This window comes from Mixophyes fleayi, chromosome 12, assembly GCF_038048845.1.
Source record: "Mixophyes fleayi isolate aMixFle1 chromosome 12, aMixFle1.hap1, whole genome shotgun sequence".
NCBI lineage: Eukaryota > Metazoa > Chordata > Amphibia > Anura > Limnodynastidae > Mixophyes > Mixophyes fleayi.
Genome location: NC_134413.1, coordinates 8,319,785 through 8,340,376, shown reverse-complemented (window position 1 = coordinate 8,340,376; position 20,592 = coordinate 8,319,785). Strand labels below are relative to the sequence as shown.

The following is a 20,592-nucleotide window of genomic DNA, read 5'->3' as shown; positions in this document are numbered from 1 at the left end:
TGATTGGTTTTTAGTTATCATTTTGCAGAATGTACTAAATAAATGACAGCTAGAATCTGATTGGCTGCTATAGGCAACATCTCCACTTTTCAAACCGACCGGAAACTCGCAGCTTGATAAATTTACCCCTAGGCCTCATTACTAAGAAAGTCTGATGGTGTTTATATGCCCTGGTCAGATACCCATTTTGCTCAATTATTAAATAAACTTATTTAAAAAGAAATTCAATTATTGACATATAACAGCACTATGCCCTCTACAGATAAACACACGTTGTTTGTGTCTCTTTCTCCGTGGATGAAACAGGGGGGAAAAAACCCCGTAGTCTTGAGCTCCATGTAGGAAAATGACTGTCTCTCCGCTTCTGCCACCAATAAATTACTGTATATAATGCTAAATCCATCCCTAGATGGCGCTATTGTTATTAAATGCCTAGAACCATGTAATAGGAGCAAATCATCATCATCAATTTATATAGCGCCACTAATTTCGCAGCGCTGTACAGAGAATGTTATTCACATCAGTCCCTGCCCCATTGGAGCTTACAGTCTAAATTTCCTACCACAACCCCACAGACAAGGGTTAATTTTGGCAGCAGCCAATTAACCTACCAGTATGTTTTTGGAGTGTGGGAGAAAACCGAAGCACCCGGAAGAAACCCACACAAACACGGGAAGAACATACAAACTCCACACAGATAGGGCCATGGTCGGGAATCGAACTCATGACCCCCACCCTGTGAGGCAAAAAAAACCAACCCATCTAATAGACCAGGATTAGAATTCTTTCCCAGGAAAAAAAAACAATGGAAGAGACATAAATATAAATATTTGCTATAGTTTTGGATAAACATTCCCATGCACACAGAGACCAACACATCTAAGTAACTTCCATCACTATGAAAGTCTGGGGATGGGCGACCTCTCGCTCCCCAGCTGCTGCGGCTGGCGGAACTTCATGGAAAACAGGGGTCAGGGATATTGTCCTTGTTGTACACAGAGTACAGCTAACAATGGCCAGTATAAGTATGATTTTAAATACGTTCAAACACAAATACAGTTCTTTATAAATAAAATGACATTTAAAGTAAAAGTAATCCTAAATATATCACGTTTCATGATGCAGCGCTGTACAGAGAACTCACATCAGTTCCTGCCCCATTGGAGCTTACAGTCTAAATTCCCTAATACACACACACACACACACACACACACACACACACACACACACACACACACACACACACACAGAGAATAGGGTCAATTTGATAGGTTAATTGGCTGCTACTAGTATGTTTCTGGAGTGTGGGAGGAAACCAGAGCACACAGAGAAAACCCATACAAACACGGGGAGAACATATAAACTCCACACAGATAAGGCCATGGTCGGGAATCAAACCCATGACTTACCTCAGCGCTGTGAGGCAGAAGTGGTGGCTCAGTGGTTAGCACTTCTGCCTCACAGCACTGGGGTTATGAGTTCAATTCCCGACCATGACCTCATCTGTGTGGAGTTTGTATGTTCTCCCCGTGTTTGCATGGGTTTCCTCCAGGTGCTCTGGTTTCTTCCCACACTCTAAAAACATACTGGTAGGTTAATTGGCCGCTAACAACTTGACCCTAATCTGTGTGTCTGTGTGTGTGTGTTAGGAAATTTAGACTGTAAGCTCCAACGGTGCAGGGACTGATGTGAGTGAGTTCTCTGTACAGCGCTGCGTAATTAGTGGCGCAATATAAATAAATGACGTTGATGAGCCACCAACTGTACTTCCCATCTCAGACATGCAGAGTGGATATTGTGAATGGTTAGTGCAGTGATGCTATGTATGATTACTGCAGATGGTTTATGGCTCAGTCACATAAGAGTATTGGAGTACAAGAACTGAATTGAATCATCACCAAAAAAAGGTGTTGCAGAATTATTTTTTTCTGCTTTGTTCCAAAATTGTACATTTAGAGACCACCGTCTAGAAATTCTGCATTTACCCCCTCCTAGGCTTGCTCCTCCGTATCTATTGACACAAATAGAGCCACAGATACCGCAAAGTGTTAGTAAGAGGGACTTGAATTAGCAGCTTTATGAAAAGTCCCTGGAACAGCTCCAACGCTGCCGGCATACACTGAGGTCTCGGAGCAGACATGATCCTCTGTGCTAAGGATTGCTAGAATGTGGCAGCAAGAAATGTATGTGAGTGAGCACAAAAGGGACTCAAACCTACTTTACATATAAGAGACTAAAAAAAAAAAAACCCTAACAATTTTTGCCATAGGAGAAAGCCAGTAAAATGATGACTTGAAAATGGAAAGAATTTACAGCCTGGAAGCTTCGTGTAATTTAATGACTCACCGTACTGATTTTTTTTTTTTTTATATTTATTTTTGTCACAGCCCGCCAATTAGTGGGCAGCTTCAATATCGTCTGGTAAAATGGTATTTAGAAATGTACTTTGTGTTGAGTACAAATTATTCCAGTTTTAGCATCAAGATTTGTTTCAACCTTGTATTATTCCAACTTGCCAACGGGTACAGGAGAAGTATGTAGATTATTCATCGTCTTTGACCTGTAAAGCACAACAGAGGGGGAAAAAAAAAAAACAAAGGGTGTCATAAAAGACAAAATAAATGTAGACGTGAAAAGGGTAGGGAGGGCCCTGATCATGGGACACAACCTAATGTATATATATTTAGGGAATAATATAAATTATAATGCAATTACAAGTTAGAGACATATAGCCACACAGAAACATAGAATAAGATAAGATCCACTTGGCCCATCTAGTCTGCCCATTTTTAAAACCTATGGTAACCTCAAACCCTCTGATCGCTCATTCTCTGGAAGGATATCCTGTTTATCCCAAGCATGTTTACATTGCTCTATTGTACCAATTGCTCTACTTTCATACGTAGCACAACAAATACATGATTTCAGATATACCTAAAATGAACAGGGTCTGCATTGTTTTCTTAGAATACGCTATTCAAAATTGTATTACATTTGCAAAGGTGAGTTGCCTTGTTAATTTGCATATTAATGCAAGTGATGAGTAGTAAATATAAAACTTTTCATTCCTCCTAAATATTTTCTTCTAGAAAAAAAACACAAAAAAACCACCCCAATCACTGCAACACTTCATTCATTTATTTTATTGTGATGATTTGCCTTCTTGGTTATGTGTAAAACGCCAAATTTCACCTGCGCATCCCATGGTGGATGAGACTACTGGTTTTAGGATCATTAAGAATTTGATGACTACCAACTTACCTTTAACACCACAATTACATTTTAAATCTTGATAGAATACACCCTTTTCTTACCAAAAATGCAAAGAAAAAAAACTTTTGTCATCAATTGCCCTCAACCTCCGGTTACCCATCCATAACCACCTCAATCCGTCCTCAACGCCGCAGCGATATGGATCTTCCGCTCTCCCCATTCCACAAATCCCTACACTGGCTCCTCATATCTTCCAGAATCCAATTCAAATTCATCACTCTCCTCTACAAATCCCACACCACCAACACACCATAATCTGCGCCTCACCTCCTCTCTCATAACCACCTCTCATTCCTGCCTACAAGTTTTCTCCACTGAGAATACCCACCTAGGAAATTCCCTATCTGCCTCTCCCTAAAGCACTCTGAAGTTCACCTTAATTACTTGTACCCTAGTATACCCACTCTGCTCTCACAATCTTCACTCGCCCCGTTTGTCTCAGCTTTCCCTCCCCCTCCTCACTACATTGTAAGGTCTCACGAGCGGTTTTGATTTTGTCTACCTTGTCTCCGTTTTATGTATGCTCCATTTCTCCGCTGTCCGGTGCTCCAAAGCAAATCAATGGCAATGATACTTGGAAGAAGCAATGTTGCATATTATTATTATACGAGCAGAGGTTGGGTCTATTTATGGCAACCAGACTGCTATAGACAGGGATTCAGTTGCAAAGTCAATAAAAGTTATAATTTGCCAATCACCAAACACCAGTACTTACAAAATTTTCATCCTATTAAATATATAGGACAATGCAATTAGCATATTGGATAATTCAACATTTTTCTCAATGGTTAATAGGAGTAGGAATACGTTATTTACAACACAGATATTACATACATACGGCACTTACGATTCGTATATTCAGGTGCATGTCCAATTGCTTCCAATGAGAAGAAAGCATCTCACAAACATCTCTAGACAAGTCATCAGAAGACCCTAAACTGCTAAAAATTTCACAAGCCACCAACAAGTACAAACAGGGTGCAGTATAACAAACACCTACGTATGTTACATTAATGAATACGGTTCTACAGTTAAAGGTTGTTTTTCTAGCGCAGATCAGAAAATGAAAGTAAACATCCGACTGGATGTACCACCCTTCTTCAGTCACCTGCGAAATAGTTTCCACAAATTCCCCCCTTTTAGGAGCACCCCTAAATATTTTAACTGAGAGGAGAAAGAGGGCTCATTTTTCTTTTTTTAAAAATGTAATTTAGTATATTGTAGACCGTGGTCTAAATTCCAGAAAAAAACCTTTAAAAATGTATTAAAACAAAAAAAAAAATCCCATATATTCTGCATAACATACTTGTGTTCCGCATATACCTGTATTTCTTATATACCAATGCAAGCTGATCGCCATTAAACATGTTCATGATTTGTAATCTCTACCAGTTCTATTAAAATTAAGCTGTGAACGACCGTTCATTCCACCTATGAACGAACATTCATTTTTTTGTTCAAAAACTACTCTGCCTTCCGTATCGATCGCAATCTACAACAAGGGACAAGCGCAAGGTTTAAAAAAAAAAAAAGGGGAAATATTTAAAGTCAAGTTTGCACAAAGTACAGGACTAGGTAAGGGAATTTCAGTGGATGGACCTCAACCTTACTTGTCAAATGCTGTAACTAAAACTCATTAATGTAAATCGCATTTTAGATTCCAAACTTAGTATAGTGAACGAGATTTGAATGCAAGGGCACCAGTCACCAGCTCTTGCTTGTGGAACACCAGCAAAGTCGGTACTTAACGAGAGGACCTGCAAAGCAAGTTCATATATCGGTCACTAACTTTTGGGAGATGGATTAGGAAAGCCTCTTCCTGTTCTTAATACACTTAAATCAAATCCTCAGTATAAAACACACCAGGTCAACATAAAATTTTCTTGTAACAGTTTAAAGAAAATTAAACTTCCTTGTGTACTCTACAGTCCTCTAGCCTGGACTGTATTTCAATATACATATAGGGTCACTTATAAGACCGATCATACAAGTATGTAACTATCTAGAAAGGGACGATGGACAAATCTAAATATTTATCAATAAGTAGGATGAAAACCCAACTCTTGTTGTCCATATTCTATTTTTTTTTATCAAATTATGAATGGGGAAAAAAAAATGGCACACAACATAAATAAAATGTTATCTTTTATTTAAAATAAAAAGCATTTATACATAGTTTTAAATCATAACATAGCATAACAATACTTTAACCTACGTAGTACGGTTGAGGTGTCTCATGCAGCCCTTTGCACTGAAAAAAATGGCAATAATAATGCACATTACAAACCTGCGCTGCCCGGAGGACATATCTGGAGCTTTCCAGGACGCATGATTATAAAGGAAATATCTGATAAAATATGTGTCCTCACAAGAAAGCACATGATATGAAATGACCTTTGCTCAGGAAGTGTGTGGTGCGCACACAATTATCTTCCCAAAGATTGAAAAACACCTGTTCCATTCAAATCTGGAAAAGTAGTTTAATAATTCGATCATGTGCACTCAAACTGTACTCTGAATTGAGTTTCTTTTAAAGAGTCTAAACTATTCAGTTTGCTGGGGTTTACATTAGAACGTCATCTAACGCGGGCGCACAAACAGTCTGTACGAAGAGATAGGGTTAGTGTTTGATTGCACTTTCCTCTGTCAACCAAGGAAAGTTCTGTAGCTTAGACTCATTTTCCAAATTGCAGTTTCCATGATTACCGGCCAACTATAGAGATCGTTAGATGGGGGGGGGGATTAAGTTGTTCTATTTCAGCAATTGTTCATTCCCAGAATCACTGAACCTAAAGTACATATTGATGTAGTACGAACGAGCATGTAACAGTCACAGATATAGGTACACAAACCCCCATTCTCTGACTAAAATTAAAATATTAAAGTCCATGTTCTACGTAGCAGACTGCGGGCCATTGCATCCACTGTCTGCAGCTTTGCTAGTGTTACAGCACCCGATTCCTGAGCACTGGTGCATGCATGTTAAGTTTCGACAAGTTTCTGAAACATTATAGGGGGCATTTAGGAAAATTGGTGCAAAGATGCAAAATTGTGTCATGTTTCTAGTACAAGTTTGCAAAATAAAACTCATTGATTGCTATTGCTGTAACAGGACTTTTTTTTGCTTTTTAAACCAAACATTACAAATACATATATTAGTGAATGTTACAAATATTTATATAAATCAACTTGTATCTTAGGTTTAGCTTTTCAATTTACCCCGCTAAATGACGCAGTTATGTCACCCTAGCACCAAACCCTTTTTTCCCTCCTGACCTACCTGCCGGGATATTAAAGTTCCGTGAAACGAGAACGTTATATTGTAGTGAAATCTGTCTTTTTTTTTGTTTAATACACAAATAAAAAATAAGGAATACATTCTTAAAAGGCATTTTTTTTAAAAATGCAGATACACTATTTCTAAAGCCAAACAGTGAGTAGTTAAACACAAAACGAAAAAAGAAATAACAAAAACACTGTACAATTTTATAAAATTTGTGTTTTTTTTACATAAGTTACACAAAAATGTATACTTCATTAAACCTTTACTTCATATTGTCATGAAACATTGCATATCTGACGCAAGTACGCTGGTGAACACTACATTTTGTTTAATACTATATGGTGTAGACAGTAATAGAGCGAAAAGGGTATATGTGTGTTGGGGGGTATGAAATGGATAGTATACTTTAAAGTGTACCCATTGTCTACAGACTGGAGGCAGCCATTTTTTGGGGGGTGAATCAAAGTTGACGAAACTTCACTAGACTGAACCAATATTCTCAAGTAGCCTATTGATTTAGTAGACCCAAGATATTTTAGTTCAGGGCAAACAGATCAATGATGAATATCCGTTCAGGACACAAAATAGCCGCTACCATGACTCATTGTAAGCGATGGGTACTCTACACTTCGGACTTCCTTGAAGAATACTGTTCTCAAGATAGCATAAGGATTTCAAGGTTGACCTGTCAACGTCACAAGCTTAAAAAAAAACTTGTCTAAAAGGAAAGACGTTTAAAAACCCACAAGTTTAACTTTTTACGAACCAAAAATATGAAAACAAAAAAAATACATGCAATACACCTGATTGTTTTAATAAATTTAAGCCCTGTGTAGTCACGTAGTTAATAGCAATAAATTCTTGCACATTTCCTTAGCTTAGTTCATGATTAGTTCCCCCTTTGCTGCTAAAAAGGGGGTATCCCGCATCTCAAAACCACTGGCGTTAACACGAATGGTTAAAAATCCTGATATTTCTGCCATATTTTTTTTTGACAGCAGGCAGAACTTGCTACAGATCATTGGAGTAGAGGACAGAAGTGCTTCGTTAGTGCACACAGCTCGTTAAATGCAAAACTTTCATAGAGTGGATACATTTCAAGCTAACGTTTATTTAATGTTATTCCTTAAGCAGCATACTTGGGGGGAGTGGGGAAATAATAAAAAATAAAACAGCTCTGGCAAATGGGGGGAGGAGGAGGAAGGTGGCTGTGTTACGGGTCTCACACCCATCCGCTGGTGAGTTTGAAGAACATCTCTTCATCGAGACTTTCGTTCTGGTCCTTGGCCCGCGTGGACAGGAAAATATATCCGCCGATAAACTCATGAACTACTTTGCAGTCCACTTCTGCGCATATGAAGGAAAGTCTCATTTCATCTGCAAACTCCACAGTTACCTGTAGGACAGACAAAACATCGGAATTATTATTGTCTGTTTGCCCGATTTCCTGGGGATCTCCACAAGAAAACACTTTTATTTAAAAAGGAAAGGAAGATCTTTACCCCCAGCATCCTACAGAGCACACACAATAAACTGCCCAACAACCAGGAAGATATACGTTACTGCGAAACAAGTTAACACAAGGTCCTTATAGGCCTAACATTTCTGTACAGAACTTGTCTCGTCACCGTCTGTTCTGGTTTTGGTTGAGACTGATGTTCTAAGAGGGTATTTGGTCCAAATCAGCATCCAAACTGGGCTTAAAAAGCACCATTTTTAACCCGGATACACTTTGGACATCTATTTCCTTCCTATTTAACATGTACCGGTCACCTACTCTTGGTGGAGGCAGCTTCAAGTGAGATCACTGGTTCCTACTGAACGGATTGGCTGCATGCTCAACCCACACTTGTAGATGACCGATGCATTTTAAGGACAGACGTCATGCACCGATGGACTCATTGGCGACACTAGCTCCCAGTAAATTCATAGACGGGCCATGTCTTTGGAATGAAACCGGAGATAAAAGTCAAGATAATGAATTCAATGGTTTCTAAACCCGCTGCTCAATGCTTCCCGGATCTCTCTGCAGAACCACAGCTGAAATAATCAGTGGTACATGTGGATCTTTTAGAGACAGTCCTGATGGATATGTAGAAAACATGCCCTGTCTGCAGGGCGTCTATGGACAAGGTAAAGTACGTACCCCTGCCAACAAAGGAGACAGACAATTTTTGAGGAGTTGGAAATAATCATGAGGCTAAATCAATTCAATAGGGACTAGTATGTCTCCTAGCTACTATACCAAGGTCATAAGAAAACAATCTTACTTTACCAGCTTTTTCCAGCAAATGGACCCACTGGTCTACGCTAGATCTCATCGGAGGTACATAAGTCTCACCATTTTGATTTCCCAGTTGACATTCCACTGCTTCATGTTGCTGAACCGCCATGTCTTAATCGCGTCGCCAGTGTTTGCGTCCATCCTGATGAGGCGGTTGTACGCGATGCCAATCAGGTCCTCCTTCTTCCCACCTTGGAACCTGCACATAAGTACATACAATGACTTGTGTATAAGTACAACTGCAGCCAAACTGGACTAGATGGATGAGGAGGAAGCGGTCTGACCTTCAGTCCCCTATACCCAATAATGAAAGGTTCCAGGGCGGCCTCTTGTATAGATCCGAATATCATAACAGATGTGAGGCAGAACAATTCCTTGCACAAGTGGCCGTTCTATTATCGCCTAAACTGCCACCAACAATTGGTGGTTAGTCGTATACAGACCAAGCACCTGCTGTAGCCTATAAATTGATTTGAACAACTTCCACTTCTTTATTTGTCTGAGAGGCATGTTGGTGTCAGTAGCTGAGGGGGAGTGCTGACATTGGATTGCCATTTGGTGGCTTCTGGGGTACCTCTTTGGTAAGTTAGCTCTCAATTTAAAAACACATATGTATGGCCCAACTATATGGGACTCATTGTTTAGAGTTAGGACCATCCTATTAGCAAAAGCATCGTGGAGTGGCAGGTGGCTTTAACATACATTTGCAAATGTGTGCAAATAAGACTTTTGCGTTTTTATCTACAGTAGAAATGGCAGATCTGTTGCTGGCTATAGCAGTGTACTAGGGGATCTCTCTGTGTGTTTGTTCCTTTCAGGATAACCCCTCCCTTTCAAGCACCTGCTGTAGCCTATAAATTGATTGCGCAACTTCCACTTCTTTACATATACAGACCAAGTCAGATCCAAAATAGATTAAAAACGGTTAGTTCTGTCCTACCAATATCCGTTCATCGCCTCATGTGTCTATGCATGTATAAATTCAGAACCGATGACCGCTGGGCATGTTCAAAATTAATGTCAGATAGAAATCATTGCAGAGCAAACTCCCCAAAAATTAATAGCAAATATTACAGCTGCTAATCCTTCTTTTAAAAACCACGAAAGCTCCATGTGGACACCAATATATATATATATATATATATATATATATATATATATATATAAATAAAACAGTGTAGGTTTAAATGTGGTGTTAATTTAAAAGGGCCCTTAAATCCAAAAGAGTTGATAAGACTCTGAAGAGGCATCTGGTAACATTCACAAATACATGTAAACTTCCCATATAATGACAGTGATTCTTGCAATATAGACTATTAACTAGCCCTGAAGCCACGCAAGCCCCTCTACTGTGTCCTCTTGATAGCAAGTATTCTGAAACGCTTTGTGCTGCTGTGACCGGTCTGCTCATGTGATTAGCCATTATGTGATCATTCCAATGTTCCGATTGGCCAATACACTGGGCATGTAAAAGATGAGCAGGAGATGAAGACTGAATACAACAGGGCAGCAAGATCCTAGACAAAAGCCCAACAATACGAGAGCATCTGTGTAACGTAAAACAAACTAACCTGGCGACAAAATGGGTGATGCCAAATTCTGGCAGCGACTGCCAGGCCTGGATGAACCTCATCTTAGCCTCTATTAGACTCATCTGAGCGACGTTCTGATGCGCTTCCAGGATCCGGGCTGTAATCTGAAGAAGAATGGAAGACAGGTCAGGTCTAGAAGAATGAAAGTCCACGTGTAACTGAACCACGCTTTCACTACAAGAACAGATTTATTAGGGTGACAATGACCACACCGGCCCAGCCCTGTGGCGTCCAGATAATCTTCTGACTTTACACATCATGGATTCCTTCTAGCACATTAATATATTACGTGCACATACTAAATGTTTAGTTATGGTCTCAATAAGGGCAGCAATACTTAAATATTAATATATTTAAAAGACATTATAAGTATGTGGTGCTGGGAATAGAGAGATGCACATTGTGCCGTAAGGGGAGACACAATGAAGTGAAAATCCACAAACACACTGAGTGCTGGGCCTGGCTGACGCAGTAGATCTGCAGAATAAAGGAGGACGACAATGGAATCGCAACATAGTTGGAAGTTCCATGCAGCGATGAACTGTATAAAAGCATGCACTGAAAATACATTAGTGGTAATATAAAAGCTCCTACTTAGATATCCCCGGGGTGGCCTTTTCCCCAGTTTCCTTGTATAAAAAAATAAATAAACCTTTATGGGGTAACTCAATTGGCCTCAAGGTGCCGCTGGGACATCGCCTGAATGTCTGACTGCGCATATTGCCAGCCAAAACGCTACAGAATCTCCGCTAATTTTCCCAACACATCCCTATGGGACGCGAGAGAAAATGAGCAAAGATGTTCGTAAAAATTCAGATGTGATGAGTCTCAGTCTACAGACTTGTTTTGGAGTCTCACCAGGCGGCCAACTGAATCTCCCCCCCCGTAAAATTAACAATGAAAAATGTACTTTAAATTAGGATCAGCTAGCTTTAAAGAAACAACTTTATCACACGCAGTCAAATTGGGCAGTGCCAGTTAGGAAGACGAACATATTTAACATGTGCCAAATGTCTGGGGCAATACAAGTACAAAATCTACAATACACTGAGGATAGACAAAATATAATTTGGTTGCTATGAGATGCAACCTATTAAGCCATGTTTATTAAGCAAGCCTTCGTGTCGTTCATATTCTCAAATTATGCCGTGGGCTCCGCCAACCTCCCTGAACACCACAGTACAAAACGCCAGTACAGCGTTCAACTAAACATGGTAATAAAAGTAAATTCCAATCACACAAGCGGCTCGTTGCATCCTTCCTTCTGCTAGCAGATGACATGCATTCCAAAAATAACTGGTTGGCACGTGGACAAGTCAGCAGTCAACTGAAATACCAGACTCTCGATCGGGATGGGCAGCCTTTGGCATGCCAAATCTCATTGATCTACAACTGCCATAGTGCTCAGCCGTCAAGAGTAAGCCTCTTACTTGGTGTGGAATTGGATTAGCTGCTGATTTAACAGCACAAACCGAACAAACATTTTCTATTTTTTCAAGACACGTGACTACACAATAATCTGAATATTTGACACCTTAGCTAGGACATAGTTTATCGTTCCAGTTGTTCCTCTCTCTCACCCTCACTACAGCTTCTGCCACCCTGCCTATCAACGCAGCATGATTTAGGTTTTAGACTTCCTCATTTTGTATTACATTACCTTTAGGTTATATTTACAGGGCTGAATTTGTAAGTTTCACTCCACATAAAAGAAAAAGGATTCAATTTGTTTTTCCCCAAATATAAAATATTAGGAGGGAAAGATAGTATTACAGCAATCTTAGGATACAACAGCAAATCTGAAACTAGGAATAGAACACTGAAGCTTGCAACTTACCAAGTCTCTTACATAGCCTGGCTGCAGACGGCAGTGCCGAGAAATGGAAGGAAGGATACAAAATATAAAAAAAAAGGGAAGGTGGAGATATGGGAATAAAACAAAAAAAGCAAATGAGATTTATGGTAAAACAAGCAAAAAGGAAAAAAGATCTGCAATTCTTCTGAGAAAAAGTCCAGTCAAAACATGCAAATTACCTTAGAGAGAAAAAAAAGTAAGCAAAGTTGAATGCAAGCAAAGCAAGAGGTGAATACTGTACAGTAGTAGTGAGAGGTCGATACTGAAGTGGTGGAGGATGCGGGTATAATATGTGCTGTGTGAATCGATACATTATAATATTAAAACAAAGCACAAACTTCCTCACATATAAATCCCATATTAGTCCATTTCACCGCACACACCTTTAAAATAAAATATCCCTACACAACTTATTCCTGCTCTGTACATCTAACATGTGGAGTTCTGAAAGACTATGGTTATTCAAAAAAACAAAAAACTTTCGGTAACTTGTTTACCTAGTTTTGTCCCATTGATAATACGCATTCATATGCATTTAAAGGGGGGGGGGATATCACATCCCCTTGTTTGGGTTGCAAGGTAGTAGAAAAAAAGACTTCCCTTTCTGACCAACAGAGCTTATCCCTCATTCTACAGACCAGTGTTTCACAAATACAGAACCCAGAGAGCCCCAACAGTGCAGGTTTTCCAGATCTCCCTGCTGGAGCACAGGTGTAATCATTACTGACTGATACATTGTAACAGATCCACAGGTGGTGTAATTATGTCACTGGTCACCTGGAAAACCTGCACTGTTAGGGGGCACTGAGGACTGAGTTTGAGAAAAACAATTATTACATACCTTGACAATACAAGAATTTGATGTACCAGGAAACATTTTACCTAAATATCAATAATGATACATACTTCCGTAATATGCCCTGTAATATTGCAGTCTGCTAGATCATCCCAAGTATTATAGCATAAATAAAGGATAGGCCCGCCCCCTTCCCAGAACCACCACCATTGTTTCCTTGAACCCCATCACCGTACAGTCCTACAGGTAGCTGGAGGACCCAAGCCACATGTTGTAACTCAAAGTCTCTGAGCTTCACGTCCGATTACAGTTATCCAATCAGGTGCACCCTCGCCGATACGGCTGGCTATCTTTCCAATTACACCACAAGGCACCAAGCGTGGAGGACCCTGCTCTACATCAATGTTCACAAGAAGATACCGTTTTATGCCATGTGTTCTGTATGCAGGGGCTTTAAACCCTCCTGCAGCCCGTACACTGGGGGGCAGAGCAACCGGGCTAATTTAGCCTAAAAAGCTTTAAGAAGCCAAGTATGTTTGTATGAGGGAAGAAGGGCAATTTTTTATTTATTCGTTTTAACACTCTGCCTCACCCGCACACTTTTTAAAAATGTTTCAAGTCAGAGAACCTATCTGAATGTGTTTTTGCTTTTCCGGTTGGCTAATAAGAACCAAACGAAAGAACAATAAATTATAAGTAGAAATGAACAAGCCAATATCCCCCCCTCCACCCCCCAAACAAGTCTCTTTGTAGTGTGCAGCCAGCTGACATCTCGCACTGGTAACATGCAGATTGCATTCCACACATTCCCCCGGCACGGCACATCCTGCACCGTACAGCGGCCTCATGTCATGAGATTGCGTGGGACAGAAACGTCCCATGTGTCCTCTGCCGGATGCATGTGGGCAAATGTCCTTCTTAACCCTTTACTACAGCAGCTCGCAGCTAGAAAAGCAGATGGTAAAAACATACAGAGCCTGGTGCCGTGTACTGCGCCAGAAGCGAGATAAGGCCCGTGTGCTCAATCAACGCCATTACACCAAGCGGAGAGGTCTCCAGTACCTGCTTGTTCTTGTACTTCTTTAAATATCGGGGTGAAACGACACATTCTGGGTTAATGTCAGAGTTGACGTGGTCAGGAATAAACTGGGGGTCGGGATTTAAATGCTGCATCTTCAGGAAGGACAAGATGTTCTGGACCTCTAGGCTGTAGGAGCTGTCCGCCATGGTCTTGCCTTTGGACGCCAGTCTACAGGCCGCCATCCAGTGGGCATACTGCTTCTCCTGCAAGATTCCAAATCATTATGGATAAACTGTAAGAAGTACATAAGAAATGGATGTCTCACATACATTACAATACTGGTTTATAGTGGGGGATCCACTAGAACAAAACCTACACCATCTTTTCATCAGTTGTGTCTCATAAATTGGGGGGGAAGGGGGATGACAGTTTGTCCCTGCTGGAAGCCTGATGATAGTTGGGGCAGCGGGGTGGCAGAGTGGTAAGCATTGCAGGGGTCGTCTTATCAATTTCTACCAGTGCACAGTTTTTATGTTCTTCCCGTGTTTGTGTGGGTTTCCTCTGGGAGCTCTGGTTTTCTCCAACCATACACTGGGACAGCGAACCTTATGGCTTACAAGTGTTGTTGTTATAAGCAGGGATTCCGGGCCACTAGAGGGCACCACTCCTCGTCTCAGTCCCCCTTCCCCTCCACTGGATTATAGTGTGGCAGGTAAGTGTTCAATAAAAGGAGCCGTGGAGGCAGAACCAATATTTATGGGAATGATTGACCATGGAGCTAGTGACATTGATAATATTCATGTTGCAGGATTTTCCCTAGCTTCTATAAAGGTGTACAGTGTAGAATCTTACGGTTTCACATCGGAGCCAGATCTCATTCATTCCTTCAGCAACGGGTATGAGGAGCTTAATGATGAACTTCTGCCCAGATATGTTAACATCCGGGGTCACCTCGCAGCCTGCAAAACAGGAACGTTTGTTAACCAAAGTACTTTCTATTTCCCCACATTCTCACAAAGTACAACATGTTCCATCCCTGAGCCTGAACAGTATTTAGCATCACGTAGGACAATCTACCAGATGTTTCAGCTTTACATTATGTTATACTGTACTGCATTGTTGTCTAATGCGTGGGAGGCAAATAAAGGAATTAAGATGTATGATCTTATTGTGACACACTCAGCTCTTCAGTGTCTTGTCCAGGTTCCAAAATACAGTTCTAGTTTTAAATCTTAAATAACGAACTTACAAAAGATTCAATCTAAGTGATTTATAGTGAATCTAAGGAATAAAAAAAAGAAAAAAGGAAAAGAAAGTAGATTCTTAAGTACAGTAATTTAGATACATAACAGGGCTACATAGTAATAAATATTTGGGCATTTCAGAAGGTACTGTAACCCATAGCAAAAAGTATGGTACAGACTTATGACTTAAAATGCATTAGAATAATCATAGGCGTTTATTTTGAATAGAATTACAGCTACAGTAATTAATTCTGTAGTTTTAACAGTTCCCTAGCTGTAAATGCTTTGCATAGTGGATGTAAGGGTATAAATTCCTTAGACCTCTACGGGCAACCATTACCAATTTGTCTTAAATGTTAAATTTGTTGTTTTTTTTTTACACACTTTGGAGGTGTCAAAATGCCAAGGGGAAAGGATGAAATGGATTGTAAGCTCAGGAAGTTTACATAGTGTCATACCATATAAATAAGCTACGTATAAAAATAGGACGTTGGACCTACATACGCTGGTACCACTGCCACCTCTAACCCGGTACCAGGAGATCATACTACAGGTCACATCCAGTAATGACGCCTTGCTCCGATTACACTACAACGAACAAGCATTCCTTCGGGCTCAGTCACCAGCTCCTGCAGTAGGTCAGTGTTCCCAAAAAGGTATTCCTGGCTTTATCTGCCGTGACTGTGGCCTGACATCATTTGGCAGTCAGTGTGTTTACTGCTCTGCTAAACAGACAGCTGGAGTCTGTACAACTCACAAGCTGCCCCCCTCTCTCAGCTTCTGACTTTCTTGCTTTAAAACACATTGGTGGTAAATGTATCAAACTTTCTAAAAAGGAAAAGTGGAAGTGTTGCCCATAGCAACCAATCAGATTCTAACCAACATTCTATAGATGTACTAGATACATGATAGCTAGAATCTGATTGGTTGCTATGGAGAATACCTCAACTTTTCCTTTTTAGAATATTTGATACATTTACCCTCTTGTCTGTTCACAAAACGTTACGATTCCAGGCGTCAACCATAAAATGAATTCAATGCAAAGTATTACCACATCTAGAAACAAGTTGGTTGCATTAATTTTGACCCCACAATCTTCCCGCTGTAGCTTGACTTGAGTCTCATATTAGTACTCTGTGCTGTTTGAGGACTCTGCTCCTTCTACTATCTAATTCTCAGTCTGCAGCTGTCTCCTTGCCTCTAATTCTTCACTTCACACCATGATGCTGCATGTGTCACATGTAGCCCCACCCTCACTGTCACATGACAAAGGTCACCACCCCACACACACACAAGATTCCTCCCATTTTCTCCTGAAATACTCTATGCTGCTGTGAACAATCCAATCTCATTGACCACAAGTTGTTCTGTCTCTGCCCGCTTCCAAACCGGTGACACGCGGGCACGTGGGAGATGGACAACGAAAACAAAAAGGTGCTCTGATCCTAGTGAAACACCTGTGAAGGTTACATAAATGTAGGCTGTAATTTTGCCATTAAGCTTACCCCTCATGTTCATTTGGTGGGCGGGCGTTCCGTTGGCCTCCTCTTTACTCTTGTAACAGGAAATAGACGTATCTTTGAACGTGCACCAATACTGCTTGTAGCCTTTCAGAGTCAGCTTCTTGGGTCTAGAAGGTCAAACAAATCAGAATGAGCAGGAGGACAGCTTATCGCCGGAAGTCACATTAGACGCCGAGCCGCGTTGGCGGGCTGTCCTATGAGCGCTGGGGCCATCCTGATAGATCAATGAGCCGGGACGGAATCAGTAAGACCGCAAAAGAACCAACGTTAATGTAATCCTTGTAGCCACAAAAGAAAACATTTTTTAAGGGTACCTCCGGAGTTCCATTTCAAGTAGTGATAACAAATAATTGACTCCTGCTTATAACAAACAGTGCATCAAAACTGTGAGAAAATTTAGGGGCACATGTGTGGAACCTGCTTCTTCATGAAACATGCGTGTCCCCCGGATTTATGACTGTACATGTTCAGTCTTACTGCGTTTCATGAACATCTGGTACAAGCCCAGTTTAGCTGCCTAATGTGTCCAACAGGACAGAGGGTGCCCTGTTTGTACCCCTGAAACATGTACCAAGCAGACTACCCGAGACTGAGAATTACAGTATCAACGTGTGTTTAGCAGAGGAAGTAACACAGGATTAGATACTGTATACACACAGTATTTACACAGCTGTTACAGTAGTATTCACAGGGAAAAAATAATTGAACATACATGTAATGAGAATTCATATATCACACACATATACAACAATGTAACCTGCATTCAGACATTTCAAATGTATACTAATAAACCTATGTACATACTGTATACAGTGTATAACAAGTATCTAATTATATTATTTATTATTTTTTTAAATATATAAAAGCCATGTGTTCTGATGTGTTGGAGAAAAGTGACGAGCGGGATATCTGTTCTCCTCTATTAGCCGAGTGATTAGCCAACGGCGTGCTTAGTAATTATATACAGTGTGCGATTATCCTGCAGTGATTGTGTATACATACATTGCAGAAAGCCATATGAAAATTTATACATATAACATACAGTAGTGTGGTACAATGTAACGGACACTTAACATACTAGCCACCAAGGCTGTAATGTTGCAATATTCTGGGCAATTTGGGCAGCACGATGGCTCAGTGGTTAGCACTTCAGCCTTACAGCACTGGGGTCATGAGTTCAATTCCCGACCATGGCCTTCTCTGTGTGGAGTTTATATGCTCTCCCCGTGTTTGTGTGAGTTTCCTCCGGGTGCTCCGGTTTCCTCCCACACTCCAAAAACATACTGGTAGGTTAATTGGCTGCTAACGAATTGACCTTAGTCTGTGTGTGTGTGTGTTAAGGAATTTAGACTGTAAGCTCCAATGGGGCAGGGACTGATGTGAGCGAGTTCTCTGTACAGCGCTGCGGAATTAGTGACGCTATATAAATAAATGGTGATGATGATGATATTCTGTGCACTATAGGAGATATGAAAAAAAAAAGGCTATCCCATATACACCAACACACACTTCCATATTGAGATGCCGTAGTTTATACCCCACTCTCCTTTATTTGAAAGATGATTTGAAGGCCACCCTACCACCCCAGCATAATGCCAGCTAATGCCTTCAGATCCGTAGGGATAGATGTTTAGTCACAATAATTACTCTTTAAAAGGGGCTGGTAAAAATATATATTGAAATCCAGCAAATGGCAGAACCAAAAGGGCATTTTATTTTTGCAGTTAACAACAATTTACTTTGAATCATTCCTGTTGCAGCCAAACAGTGTATTGCTTTCATCTACCCCACAAAAACTTCATTAGTTTTTTAACGGCCTTTATTGGCAAAATTAACTGCAGACATATGAATACAAGGAAGATTGTAAACATGACCTGTTGTTGTGTTTCTGCATTAAATTAGAAGGAGATTCCGCCTTCGGATTTAACGAGCATGTGTTCCGTATCAAGCCGTTGTTCAGATTACACCCAGGCTGTTTTGAGCGCTTTCCAAACGGCAATTGGATTAGGAGTTATTGAATATTGTGCTATAAATAAACCAAGCTCTATTTATTTTGTCTTTGGAAACTGCGTCGTTGTACTTGACATTTCATGAGCAGATAGTATTACCCTCCATGTTTGACAGCTCGGCTATTGTGGTTTTCTGTGCCCCCGGGGTCTCCAATGTCCTGACCTATAAGAGTCTCTGGTGGCTGGGACACAAATAGCAGTGGTGGCCAAGGATAGGTCATGGAATCGGCCAACTGATTTTATTCTAAGAACAAACAGAACGTGGCAAAGGACCAATTTCTGGTGGTCTAGAAGGAAGACCGCCGGCACATGTGCTACCTTCACTTTCCAACTAAAGGTCCTCTCCACATTCTAACCATTCAATAGATAATACAAGAACATTCCTGGATAGGTTAAAAAAACTCTACCAGCTTTTGTATTATTACGCAACAATGAGGATTAATCAATGGTATACTCGTCACCTAAGAACAGTGGAGACCGCCCTCTTGTCAACTAAACCAGTCAATCGACTTCATTTAATACCAATTATTCATGTTTTGCACATTTTGGCAACACATTATCTACGATTAGTTAAGTTTTCCTTTTAGATTATTACGATCTTTTATTTACATAGCACCAGACCCATTCCGCGGCGCGGTACAGAGAATATTTGTCACCCACATCAGTCCCTGCCCCATTGGAGCGCACAGTCTAAATTGTCTAACACTAGGGTTCATTTTTGTCAGCAGCCAATGAACCTACCAGTATGTTTTTGGACCGTGGGAGGAAACCGGAGCACCCGGAGGAAACCCACGCAAACACGGGGACAACATACAGACTAGATATAGTTAGTGCCCTGGTCGGCATCTGACCCACGACCCAAACAATGTGAGGTAGCAGCTGGGGTTCCCAACTATTCAACGCTGTATTCTTATGCATAATGGTTTAGCCAAAAAACCAGCTGTCTGTACAGGTAAACAAGACACTAATCAGCATGAGAAAGCCGAGTACTTACTTGAAGATTTTTAAGTTGTCTGTAAGTTCGGGAATGGAAGTAATGTCACCCTAGAACAAAACAAGGAGTTAGATACAGTAACTGTGGTGTCACAATTCCTACCCACCGCTCATAAGTCTTTTGTCTATGTGAGAGATACAACTGGTGAGTCCCAGTATAATATACAGAGGATGAAAGTATCAACTTCTCCGGGGCCGTTGGGGTGAGGTGGAAAGTTTTGGGAAGGTATCGCAGCTTTAAAATAATTACTTGGCAGAACACACTGTCTTCACGAGAACAAGACACAACCTTTAACATTCATTAGTCTATTGTTTTAAAGGGACAATTCTGCCACCAGCATCCTAACACACAATTATAGCTGTGATTAACGTCTGTATGCTTCACTTATCCCTTTATGATGAATAAGATTAGTGCAGAGACCGACGCACAGGATCTAAAAATGAGTTTACAGAAGCAACGAGATTGTGCCGCGACACCACTTCATATAAAAATCTAGAATTGGCGCTCTCTGTCATTGTATGAATTGACAATTTTGTGGTATGTTTAATGTCAATAAATATTTTTTAAAAAAGTGGTGCAGAATATTAACAGTCCGTATAGTGATTTATGACAAATAATTTAAGGTACAGCTCTTCTTTTAGGACTCAATCTCTCTCTCTCCAAACTGTTTATAGTGAGCTTTCCTTTGCCCAAGACCCCCAGAACTCCTCACATATCC

The 20,592-nt window shown here is 40.5% G+C and overlaps 1 protein-coding gene across 3 annotated transcripts in view; it reads right to left on the bottom strand.

The window, feature by feature from the left end:
- Positions 1 to 5,405: 5,405 nt before the first annotated feature.
- The window catches only part of FERMT2 (FERM domain containing kindlin 2), a 63,795-nt gene continuing 48,608 nt past the window's right edge, over positions 5,406 to 20,592 (bottom strand). For 2 of the 3 annotated variants that reach the window (XM_075192217.1, XM_075192218.1), the window contains exons 9-16: positions 19,875 to 19,924; positions 16,854 to 16,978; positions 14,957 to 15,063; positions 14,146 to 14,367; positions 12,270 to 12,290; positions 10,412 to 10,536; positions 8,898 to 9,039; positions 5,406 to 7,952 (exon numbers count right to left, since the gene is read on the bottom strand). In XM_075192217.1, coding sequence (XP_075048318.1) covers positions 7,779 to 7,952; positions 8,898 to 9,039; positions 10,412 to 10,536; positions 12,270 to 12,290; positions 14,146 to 14,367; positions 14,957 to 15,063; positions 16,854 to 16,978; positions 19,875 to 19,924 — 966 coding nt within the window. In that variant the 3' untranslated portion in view covers positions 5,406 to 7,778. The remainder of the gene's footprint in view (positions 7,953 to 8,897; positions 9,040 to 10,411; positions 10,537 to 12,269; positions 12,291 to 14,145; positions 14,368 to 14,956; positions 15,064 to 16,853; positions 16,979 to 19,874; positions 19,925 to 20,592) is intronic. The other variant, XM_075192219.1, reaches the window with a different exon arrangement.